At 30.0% G+C, this 13135-nt stretch overlaps 1 protein-coding gene across 1 annotated transcript in view; it reads right to left on the bottom strand.

The window, feature by feature from the left end:
- LOC143052548 (uncharacterized) overlaps positions 1–13135 on the bottom strand; it is a 38248-nt gene that overhangs the window by 13434 nt on the left and 11679 nt on the right. The window contains exons 10-21 of the mRNA XM_076225605.1: positions 12519–12645; positions 11841–11972; positions 11104–11376; positions 9164–9367; positions 8201–8338; positions 7377–7486; positions 6666–6802; positions 6178–6299; positions 4833–4959; positions 4169–4287; positions 3000–3134; positions 197–376 (exon numbers count right to left, since the gene is read on the bottom strand). Of these exons, the coding sequence (XP_076081720.1) occupies positions 197–376; positions 3000–3134; positions 4169–4287; positions 4833–4959; positions 6178–6299; positions 6666–6802; positions 7377–7486; positions 8201–8338; positions 9164–9367; positions 11104–11376; positions 11841–11972; positions 12519–12645 (1804 nt within the window). The remainder of the gene's footprint in view (positions 1–196; positions 377–2999; positions 3135–4168; positions 4288–4832; positions 4960–6177; positions 6300–6665; positions 6803–7376; positions 7487–8200; positions 8339–9163; positions 9368–11103; positions 11377–11840; positions 11973–12518; positions 12646–13135) is intronic.

The raw sequence follows: 13135 nt of genomic DNA on the forward strand, positions 1-13135 counted from the left end.
ATCCAGTAACTTACAAAATGTTTATTTCTGTAACTTAATTTATAAGGAGGAAACATGTTCATTATTTTTTTTTTTACTTTATTGAAGCTCATTACCGAACATTTTTGAAAGGTAAATTTTAAAAGTAATTTGTTTGTTCTCTACAAAACAAATTTATATACGAAAGAAATCCTGATAGATTAAATAAAAAGCGTACTTCCACAAACAAAATTTCCGCCAGACCAACTTCCATCTGCCAAACATATTCGTCTCTCAATTTCTATGCCTGTTTTACATTTAAATGTGACGACATCACCAACTTTGTAACGTCTCCTAATACGTTCTGTACTTATAGCATCATATAACACAGGTGGGGAATGGCATTTTACTTTTGAGACTGGAAAAAAAGCACAGTGCATCACATTAAAAAAAGCAATTTGAACTAATAGATACAAGAATTATATGGCGTTCTTCTTCCGCTATGACAACACATAGGCATGTTCTTATTATAATAAAATATGGGCTGCACGTGATTGACGTCACAATTTTCGTTTTCTATAATGGATGTTTAACTAGCAATATTTATATAACTCGATAAACACTGCGACAGAAATTCAATTTAATTCAATATTTTATTGGAAAGAGCACAATAGAGGCGTGATCCAAATACAGACAATTATAATATTAAAACAACACATAAATGAAATAAAGATTCATGTAACAAGTCATGAGCCAATTCTATGTATACAAATACATTATAAACTGATATTGATACCATAAACTTATATTTCAGTATTATTCTAGATTTTCATATATTTACTTAAAACACACAATATAAGATTTATATATATATATATATATATATATATATATATATGCATATGCACAAACTAATGTAAAAGATTATTATCTGGTGAAACGGTATGGTGGTCTCTCAAATCAAGAGCTTCTTCAATATACATACAAATAGATTTTAATTCCTTTTCAGACATAGGATTTAACATTTTGGTAAAATTTTCATTCAAATTATTTGAATTAATATCATTAATTTTATATTTAGATCTAATTTTGTTATATTGCGGACATTCAATCAAGAAATGAATCTCATTTTCAATTTTTCCTGTGCAAAATTTACAAAAATCTCTCATTAGATGGTATTTTTGGTCTTGCATACCTCCCAGTTTCTATTGCTAATGAGTGTGCACTAATTCTTAATTTAGTGAGTTTTTTTCTAAGGTATTTAGGAATATTAAAATTTAAATATTCTTGTTGTTTAAATTTAGTATAAATTTTACTAAAAAATAAAAGTTTACAACAGTTTCCATCTTTTAGAACCTTAGATTATCAATAGAAAAAAAGGAAATTTCTTCGGTATTTATGATTTCCAAAATAAAACAACTTGACGAAATTTATAATAGTCATCAAAGTCATATAACATTTAAAATGTTTATCGGTGTACTTCGTAGTTCTGATTGGATGTATTGAAAACCATCAAATCAGAACCACGAAATACACAAAATATTACCAATGTTATTTCACCTGATCGGGCGGAGCTTACATTTTAATTTGCATAGGGACAGTCTAATTGAAGTTGTGTGTGATAAGGATGATTGCCGTTATAATTATTACTGATTATTACTGATTTCTAATCACCTATCAGTGTCTTCAAAGAAATTTACAAAACAAAAGACTAGACACTTCATTGATGAGTTTGTCTTAAAACACCTATCTATATATGGACTGGTATATAATGAGCGAACTGGTTAAACTCCGCCCAGTCGAGTAATACACGAGGAGTAAAACATTTGTTGTAAGATTCCGTTATTCTTTAAAAATTTGATTCAAAAGGAAAAAAGTGTTTCAAAAAAGACAGATCAAACTATCTAAGTACTACAAACACGAAATATTGGGTAAGAGCCACATTGGTCCTGTTGGCTTTAGAGCTAAACTGAATTTTAGGATCATAATTTTCCTATAACCAATATTATCTCAATTGAATGGATATTTTATAAGGAATAAAAGATTTTTAGTACTTTGTGTACTTGTACCTGATACGCATGCATTTACTTATATAAATTATTATGTTTTCTTGCAATGAAGCAGCAATGTTTAGTGTAACAAGTATTGACACAAACAAAGGTTATTTTATCGTAAAATCTTCATAAATTTATCAAAACGTTAGATTTTTTATTTTCTTAAAAATCACTATTGTATATAGCATTAAAAATGAGATCTACAGGAATAGATTTACTAATAAACAGAAAAATGAAGTCTTTCAGACGGTTTTAACATTGACATTAAATCAATGTTGCGTTTTGTTGTTGAAAATCCAATACAATTTGTTATGATTGTAAAGTTTACACTTATGTAAAGAATAGATTTTTGAAGACATATTTTAATCGTTTTAAACAATAAATATTGCTTTAATGCATTTGGACTCTGTAATACAGTATTGATGTGTGGGAATTATGGATGTAAAATAAACACGTCTTGTTATAGGTTCCTTATGATGAAGGCATGCATTATTCAATATGTAATAATTACTCATTTAACAAAATTAATCATCAACTGAGGTGGAAAGAAAAAAAGATAATTATGTCTTTAAATGAGTTTATTGTAAGAAAATATAAAACAAATTTAGATATGTTTTAAACAGTTAAAATATCCTTTCAACCGCATGTTTCATCCATAAATTAACCTGTAATAAGATATTGCAGTATATTAATATCAATTTAACAATGTCCACCAATTATGTCTTAACGCAATTCAGACAATGTAGGAGTCAACGATTTTTTAGTGTTTTTTTTTTTTTAAAGATGTTGTTCAGTCATTTTTGATTTTTGAAACCTAACAAGGAAAGGAAGTTCAAGAAAAACAGACCAAAACACAAAAACTTAACACTGAGCAATGAACCGTGAAAATGAGATCATGGTCAGATTTGTATTAGAATCTTCGAGAAGGATGAGAACGCATAATGTTAAATCTATTAGTTGAAAATAACTTTGATGATTATTATATACCTGGTTTTGGTTTCCCCATCATACAAAATCCACAAGATTGTCTACATATTCTTTGAGCTTCTACATTGTTCAGACAAAATGTTGGTTCTTCAGCAACAAGCATAGCACAGTCATCCAACAAATCATAGCAACTTTCTGTGAACAAATGTAATCAAGATCAATTACATAGCTAATAGCAAAATATTCATCTTGAACTAATGTATACTACTTCTAAGAATCTTGGAGTTGTGGAGATATCACTACTTTTCATGTTTAGAAATTCATTTTTTTATTAGTAAACTTTTTTCATATTACAAAATGTTAAAACTTTAAAGTGTGGAAACATTTACTTTATACGTAAAAAAAATAAATGTCTCTAAAATAAAAGAAAAAAACATTAGTTTTTTGTTCATTTAAATTAATATTCTAACAAAAAATAAAATCACAAAAATTCTGAACTTAGAGGAAAATCTGATCGGAAAGTCCATAATCACATGGCAAAATCAAATAACAAAACACATCAAAAACGAATAGACAAGAACTGTTATATTCCTGACTTGGTACAGGAATTTTCAAATGTAGAAAATGGTGGATTAAACCCGGTTTTATAGCGCTAACCATCTCACGTTGATGACAGTCTCATCAATCTCCGTTATATTCACAATGATGCGTGAACAAAACAGACATAATAAATAAAATAGTCAAACTATGGGTACAGTCATGAACAGTTGTATAACTGTATCAAATTGTTTATTTCAGGAAAAAAATGACCATTATGTTTAGCCATTTACAGTCTCAAATTATTTTGTCATAACTTTATTTCTATAAAATTTCATCTATTCATCTAAATTTTTATATTTACAGTATTGAAATGATTAAAACTTCTTAAACATGATGAACGCCATATTTCAGTTAAATAATTTAAAACTGCACTTTCTCAACCACGATTAAATTTTGAATAATGCATCTGTCTGCTCTATAATATATATTTTTTCCTCTTTACACAAGATAAATATTAATTTCAATTTCTTAATGATTTCTATGATTTCAGTTGAAATAAGTAAAAAAGACAATCTTTTAACAATGTAACATCAAATTTCTCAGAGTTGATTTAATTATGCTTTTAAAAGATGAAAACGATTTAGTTTTCCCCATTTTTCTTTTCATCTATTTATGTTTATGAATGTTACCTAAACCACATGGATCACAATAATTTCTGTTACAATCTTCATAGTGAGTATAACACCATGGTTTTGTTCCACTTCCTGGATTTCTACAGTAATTGTCAACTAAATCATCGTCCAAATCACTAAATATAATATAAGAAGTACACAAATAACTAAAACTCTTTATGTGTTGGTGAATACATGTATACTTCAAGAACAATATTCAGATATAGAAAAATTAGATACAAAATAATAAAAAATCAAAAGCTATTCTGTAATTCTTTTGTCATTTAGAAAAAGTCTCTCAGGCTTCATTCTTTTCCTATCATTTATTTGTTTTGATAACATTCTTATATATGACAATTTTAACAAAGGGTATTGTGTAAAACTAATAATGACAGTTTCATTTGTTCGATTGAGTTTAAAATTAGCAAGTTAACTAAAGAAAATTCGTCTTCAAACGATAATGAAAACAAAACAAAGTACCAATACTAGAAATTACAAGAATAAAAACATGAAGCTTAATGACTTATTCTAGCAAAAATTAAAACTTGAAGGTTTTTCTACCAAACGGTATAAGAAGATTGACTAACAATGTCATTTTTCAATTTTATAATTTTAAGAGAACGTAACGGAACTTGGTTAAAAGAGAACAAGTTTATTGTAACTTTTAAGAGACGAGTATTACCCAGAATCAAATGCGTGATGAGGACAGTTTTGAACTCTTGTCCAAGGTAAACATGATTCGAACGTTCTTGTGACATTGACAGTGCCGCGGTAATCATCGCCTTTTCCAGTGTAGCACATGTCTTCATCTGTTATAAGAAAGAGAGGATTAAAAGACATGTTCTTGTAAAGATCTACGGAAGTTTCCATCCGTCCTATATCGTTCTGACCGGAGTAGTTTAGCTATATCAATAGCTGTGTGTGTTGTCTTGATGGACACATTTCTGATAAAGTTAAACGTTTGGGATATTTTGTAGATCTTAAAATGTTCATATACGTAAATTGTAACAGAAATGTTCATGTTTATATTGCGTTTTAATGTCGTACAACAACGAATTGACCTTGCATATCGCAGTCAAGGGGAGGGAAAATTACATTGTGATAGCGCTATATTGTATACTTATTGACTCGGTATGAGTGAAATAGTAAGTTTATTGTCCCGAGGAGCAGCTATTGTCCTGAGGTGTAGCCAAGGACAATAGTTGTATCCAAGGGACAATAAACTTACTATTCTACGAATATCCAGTCAGTAGGTGTTTTATCATATCGAAAAAGACAACAGACAATAAATGGTGGTGATAAATCAACTATCGTAATATTAAAAAGAAGAAACCAGCCCATAACGTTTACTTCATAAATATGTTCAAATGCTAAGGCAACCCTATACTAGATACAATAGGAAAAAACGACGACATTACTCCCGCGTTATTTTAAAAAATTCTCCAATCGCGTATCTGCATCTAAATTTCCCCGAAATATGATGACGTTTGCGGTCAAATAGTTTCACCCAGGTCCAATAGTTCAAAGCTTGTAATTTGCAAAATAGTAAAAATATGTGTGTACTTATTTTATATAGAAAATGATAACTTAGGTATAATAAAACGTGTTATCGCTGTCCTATTTATATAATGATTCCTTGTTAAGAAAGAAATCCAAGACAATTGTTTTCATTTGTCAGTTTGTTTGATTTAATTTGGTCAGTTGTGGTATATTTTAATAATGTATGTTTTAACACAGGTAAAGCTGCTAGATCCCGAATATTGTCATATTCGATTTGTATAGTATTACTCGTCGTTTCCTATGAAACTATATCATAATATCAAAATTGGATGTCGCCTTTCACTTCATAACAAAAACTGTTTCAGATCTTTTTAGTTCCTTTTAAAGATTTTACTCAGTGTGTTCTTTACATGTTCTTATGTACTTAGATTTGATTTTATTTATGAACAGTATATTCATTATTATCAGAGATCGAACTCTATCTAAATCTAATCGATATTCCAATGCAAAATATAGAATATACTTACCAGTAATCAATGACACAGAAGCTTTAAAACCATTTCCAGTTCCTGTTACCCCGGAAGATAATGTTAGTCCAATATAATTCACTTCTGAGATAATAACAGAGCTGAACCTTCGTCCACAATAGCTACAAAACATTTTCCCAAAATAAATTGTATCTTTTTTTATGGATGCGTTATTCTAATATACTTTGCTTCCAATATTGTTTGATCTCATTCTCAACAAGACTTCTGGTTTTTATCATTTGTCAGAATTAACTTGCTTACACGGAAAAAAAATGTGAGAAGAAAACTATTTTGAGATTTACTGCACAAGTGGGTTGAGTAAACATGACTTTATGTTAACATTTTGCTTTTTGTATCAAAATATTTCATCTATATAATTTCTTAAGAAGTGATTCAAATGTAGTCCAAAAAATTGTGCATAAAATAAAACGTCTTACATTGGGTCAAAACACAATAAAAAAACATATTTTGATGACAAAAATATTTACTTGACTCCTGGATGACCTGGTAGTGTAAACCGTACTTCTAATGAATCCTCGCATATGGGAAATGAACTTTCACCATCAACAGTGGACTGAATGTCAAACTTATCAAATGCCAGTTTCATTTTGGTATTTTCAGGACTCTGAAAGTAAACATACGTAAAGCCATAACCATTTTTTTTTTTGAAATAAGATATATATTAGAATGAAAAGAACAATCTCTAAAATTGTTTTGAATAAAGCAACATATTTCACAAATTTAGATCGAGAGGTATTTTATTCTACTTACAGTTATTTGCTATAGAACAGTTTATTAAAAATGTTTATCATTGAGTTCTGCAGCTTACCTTTTAGAGGTATATAGGTCATTTTTTTCAAATATTAACAATATGACCAATTCTGACAATTCTACTCTTTTTTATCCAGGTGGATGGTTGAGACAAAATCAGTATCTTTTATGAAAAGAATTTTTTCAATAATTTGATATAAGCATGTTAAAATTGAAAGACAATTCAGAAATTTCACAGACAAACGAACGTGTGTTTGGAGTTCTCTTAGAGTCTTTACAATGTCAGGGGAAATAACTGCTAGTATGTACAATAATTACTACGGTTAACCATACCTACGTATTTATGTTATGATATGCAATTAACTTAATAATAAACTGTCATCATAGTTCTCACAATTTTCTACAGTTGTGTTAGTAATAGGTTTTACCTTTATTGTCCAGCTACATTGTTGCTTAGAATTATAAGCTTGTGGAAAGTTTGGAGAACTTATGATGGCCTTCGGATTCCTCTCTGAAATCGTTACTATACCACCGCAATCTAAAATGTGATATAAATGATTAAACCCGTCATGTATATCTGTATTATAAGAAAGGAATTTCGACAGTAATTGTCACGCCCATTATATAATCTGTTTTTTTACATGATGTTAAAGGGGTAATTTGGGTGTTGTTGGGGTTATGTTGGTGTTGTTGTTGTTTTTAGATACGTGTTCTTTTTATTAAACAATTTAAAATGAACAATGTATACTTTCGTAAAATAGACATGGCACCATTCTATGAATAAAAGCTATATCATTCACTATTGATAAAGGCTGTATCATTAACTATTAAAAAAAAGGCTGTATCATTAACTATCAATAAAGTCTGTATCATTAACTACTAATAAAGGCTATATCATTAACTATTAAGAAAGTCTGTATCATTAACTATTAATAAAGGCTGTATCATTAACTATTAATAAAGGCTGTATCATTAAATATTTATAAAGGCTGTATCATTTATTATTGATAAAGGCTGTGTATCATCAACTATTTTTATGTTTATCTGAATGAATCTTTTCATTAACCATATTTATCATATAATTGATAGTATGGAAAAATAAAAGTAAGTAACAAAATGCAAAAAATAAAGGTTATGAGTAGTATTGTACTTTTCTTTATCTTTATTTCTGTCATTATCTTAACTTTGTTGCATTCTAATTAAAAGAAAACATTATATTTGTATATATAGAACTAAAGATATAGAAGCATACCGTAATTAATTGGCCAGTAGTAGCAAACATTGATAAAAACCGACGTTTTCCTTGCTATCCGTGAATTAGGTGCTAGTCCAGCAATTAGGACTCTGCTGCTACCCTTCAGCATGAACCATTGCTTTTCTGCTTTCATATCTTAATTTGAAGTATAGATATATATAAATCACAATTAAGCACACATTGTTAATCAAACAACAATAAATTCCAGCTAGAAAGATTACAAATGATGTGTTGCTACACTTTGGCACAACTTTTAGGAATTCTGAATCCTCAATGCTCTTCAACTTTGTACTTGTTTAGCTTTATAACTATTTTGATATGAGCGTCACTGATGAGTCTTATGTAGACGAAACGCGCGTCTGGCGTATTAAATTATAATCCTGGTACTTTTGATAACTATTTGCCATACTTGACGGACTGCGAAATTTTAAGATTTGAATAGTGGCAAACAGCTGTTTGTTTGTCAATTTCCTTCTTTTTTACATTATTTTGCGTGTTGAAACATCGTTACAGGTGTAAACCGGATTGTATTCTTTTATCCTTGAAGCTTCATTTTTTAATAAAATGAATGTGTGGTAAAAAAATTATACACTTTGGTTTACCATTTGCACGTTCAGCAATGCATGTTAGTAAAAACTTGATGATGTAATTCAAACAAAACGCATTAGGTTATACTCAGAGTGATCTATCACAAGAGTGGTCCGTTTATGCTTTGCAAAAGTAGGTTGTTATTCATTTGAGCAAATGTAAACTTGTGCATTCCTTATACGTTATTTAAATTTCTATCAAACATTTAACAAATGCCAAGCAAGATTACACAATAAAGTAGTGCAAAAACGCATAGAACAAGCAACACTACCTCTACCATAACGAAACATATATCATCTTAATGACATATATAAAAGTTATATACTAACATTATGCATAGATAATAAGAAACAACCAACAAAGATAAGTTACCTTTGACCTCTTGACATTCACTATCTGTAGGAAATAATGTGAATGGTTCTTTAGTTGGGAGATATACTGGATCTTTCCAACTACCGTCTTCTCTGCAACAGAAATGCCATATCATGGAGTCACCCGTAAACTTCCCGTCCGGTATTGGTTTCTTAACTATCTTCACATCGCCATTGCCAAACTTTATGAATCCCTCAGTAAATCCTGCAATAAGTGTAACACAACTGTGTTTTTATATAGTTTTATTCATGTTTAATGTCTACTCCTTAACATGTAAATTATATATTGATATTTGAAGACATTGGTATGCGTGAATGAGTCAGCAACCCAACGGCATGCTACACAAGGTCAAATTGTTTGTTAATGAAACACTTCAGTCTGTAGCTAATGTCGATTGATATTAGCACAGAATGGCCTATTCACGGTTTGTAAATGTTCTGAAGTAACAGCACATTTTTTAAATCTTACAATGATTTCAGGGGAACATCAATATTATTCAACCGTCTCAACTACTTAAATGTTTCTGGTGCATAAAGTCTAAAAAGTGTTATTTTTCATTTATATTGTGATGTCAACTATTATGATTATGTTGCTTTCCTAACATATTTTTTTTTTAATTCATCTCAAGATGCATGATACAGATACATTAAGGAGTCGATAAGGCCCTAATATGATCCCTTCTTTCAGTTGAAAATTTCAAATAAATACGCACGGTGACCTATAGTTGTTAATATCTGTGTCATTTTGGTCTTTTGTGGATAGTTGTCTCATTGGCAATCATACCACATCTTCTTTTTTTATATTTAGCTATTTTCATTTTGAATCATAGCAACAACAAAGATACTCGCTTTGAAACGGGTCTCTTCGTTGAATATATAACGCGCGTCTGGCGTACTAAACTATAATCCTGGTACCTCTGATAACTATTTACACCATTGGGTCGATGCCACTGCTGGTGGACGTTTCGTCCCCGAGGGTATCACCAGCCCAGTAGTTAACACTTCGGTGTTGACATGAATATCAATAATGTGGTCATTTTTTATAAATTTCCTGTTTACAAAACTTTGAATTTTTCGAAAAACTAAAGATTTTCTTATCCCAGGCATAGATTACCTTAGCCGTATCTGACACAACTTTTTGGAATTTTGGATCCTCAATGCTCTTCAACTTTGTACTTGTTTGGCTTTATAAATATTTTGATATGAGCGTCATTGATGAGTCTTATGTAGACGAAACGCGCGTCTGGCGTACTAAATTATAATCCTGGTACCTTTGATAACTATGATTGTTTGTGTTTCGTTTTTTTTTTCATTACGACACCATACGATGTGTATCTAGATTACATGAAGACAGGATTGTTCCCTGCAAATATTAGGGCCAGAAAAATACAGAACATATGTCAATAAATAAATATAGATAAGAAAACATATAAACCCAAAGATCAACGTTTTTTCAGCCAAGATATAGTTGAAATCTGGACAATTTTGTGAACGTACATCTATATGTATTTGTATAAATGTTACGTTCTATTTGAACTGTAAGTTCCATTTATTTATCTATTTTTTTTTTTGTATGTCCGTTGATCAACATGATGTTTTCATCATCTTGACACAATGAACTAAATAATCGTGGACATATCGGGCCATAACTGAACTAACTTATCTTTATAAATTTGAATGTCTGTGCAAAGAAAAATAACTCAACGTATTCATTTTTGATAAAATGGTGTAGAAAATATTGGCAAATAAATCATGCTTGTGATATTTTGGAAAACAGTATTTTTGGCTTGGTTTTCGTAACGTCATTTAGTGTTGTTATGCAACTTCTGTTAAAACTTTGAACAATAGTTTTGACAAAATACAAACCTTGATGCCACCTCATTGTTAGAGTTTGAATCTGGGAATACAGATTTTAAATTCAGTAAAAATGCTACTACATACCCTTTAGACACAATCCGTTGTGACTTAGAATGCAATATTGACCAGGTTCCCAAACTGCCTGACTATTGGTTTTTGTTTCTGTTCTCTTAGTACAGAATTTGAAATCGAAGCTTGTTTTTTCGTTTCTAGAATCAAGGTTAAATTTCGTTGATGTCCTTATGCTTTCTACGGATTGAATTATATTTCCTTCTTCATAGTTTGAGGGACATCCGTCTACTGGTTTCAAGATTGAAAATGTACCCAATGGCCATCCCAATCCTTGCAAATTTGTATCTGAAAATTTTTAAAAGAGCGTAAACATTAAACTATGTTGCAAAACTAAAAATAATAATAGTGTTATATCTGGTATACACAAGTCAGGAGATTCTGGACTGTGTTAGTCTGGTATGTTTTATGTTTAATTTTTAGTTCATTTATATGTTTTTCCAACTGTTTATAAAATCTGCGTTCACAAAAAACTGTCCATATATTAGCTAGTAGACCATCGATTATACCACATAGAGACACAACACTATAAGCAAGGTCATATGTATAGGTCTTAGAAAAATAAATACAAAATATATAATGTTAATTTGTTTCTTTTTATTATCTATCAAAATGAAAAACAGGGTCTTTCCCTCTGTCGTACCACAGATTAGGTAATATGAAATAAAAAAGTCTACATTCTTTTTTTCTTCAAAAAGGTAGTATTCAAAGCAATGATATGGTTAATTTTGTTACTCTTTGTTTTTAATTACCTCCATGATAAACAGATGAGCATCCTGTTATTGGATCAAGACCTTTGGGACATCTGCATGTACAGGTATCACGAACAAATGCAACATATCCATCGTTTTTACATTCAGTTGCAAAACCTGAACATTTCATATCTAAATAAAAAAGTAATAAAAACAGTTTTAATGTTGTGTTTCTGTTGTGTCGTTGTTCTCCTCTTTTATTTGATGCATTTCCCTCGGTTTTAGTTTGTAAAATGTGTTTTTTTTTTCAATATATTTATGAATTTCGAACAGCGGTATACAACTGTTGCCTTTATTTGCGTCCTGTGTCATACAGTTGAAACAATGTCTGCTATAGATATTGATTCTTCATTACGAAATAAAAAATACTTTTTCCACTTTCGGTTAACAAATACTGAGATGATAATTGTTCTTAAATTCTGTTGTATAATCTAAAATAACAATTAAAGACGAAGCGCAATAAACATGCTGAGAGAAAGATGTTTTTTCCATTAATTTCACAATCTCCTTACAAACAGCCTATATAACTCTGTAACATAAACCGTCTGAGAGCCAAATACTTTTAAATGGTTTAAATGTTTCACGAATTTGCGAAATGATAGTATAAAACGAAATACAGAATTGAATATACTTTTTTAATGAAGTCATTGTTAAAGTAGAAAGAAATGTAATACTTGCCTTTACATTTATACAGAGATGTTACTTCTTTAAACATGTAATACATGTGTGGATCTGGGTTGGTCAGAAGGTACTCCATATTGGAATCAAACAACGTTAATGTTGGCATGCCGTTACTTGAAAAAGCCTAAAAACCAAGATATTCGAATTGTCCTTTTATTATTTAAAAGCCTTTATGTCAAGGTGAAAGACAAATGAAATCGTAAGCCATATGTATACTACTATTAAAGAAACATTTTCTGTTTTCTGGTGCCACTGTAACGACAACATGTTTTGCCGAAGACAAGATTTAACATATGGAATGAAAGGAGTGAAATTTTAAATGCCATAGGAACATCAGGATATGTTGGGTAGGGACAGAAGTTTGTCCTTGCAACAGGCCACCCTGTGGAAGCCGCAATTTTTTATCAATCGAGGTTTAGTACTCACGGACTTTATTTCAAACAATCATTTAACCATGCCTATACTTCTTACAGTAATAAAAAAAGAGGTTATTTTTATTTTTAATCTCTCTTGATAATGAGAAGCATTTCATATCAAATGATTGATAACCCCTAAAAAATAATATCAGCACTTAGAATATCGTTAAACCGAATGCCGAATGTGTTAAGTTTAAG

The sequence above is a fragment of the Mytilus galloprovincialis genome, chromosome 1, assembly GCF_965363235.1.
Source record: "Mytilus galloprovincialis chromosome 1, xbMytGall1.hap1.1, whole genome shotgun sequence".
NCBI classification, from domain to species: domain Eukaryota; kingdom Metazoa; phylum Mollusca; class Bivalvia; order Mytilida; family Mytilidae; genus Mytilus; species Mytilus galloprovincialis.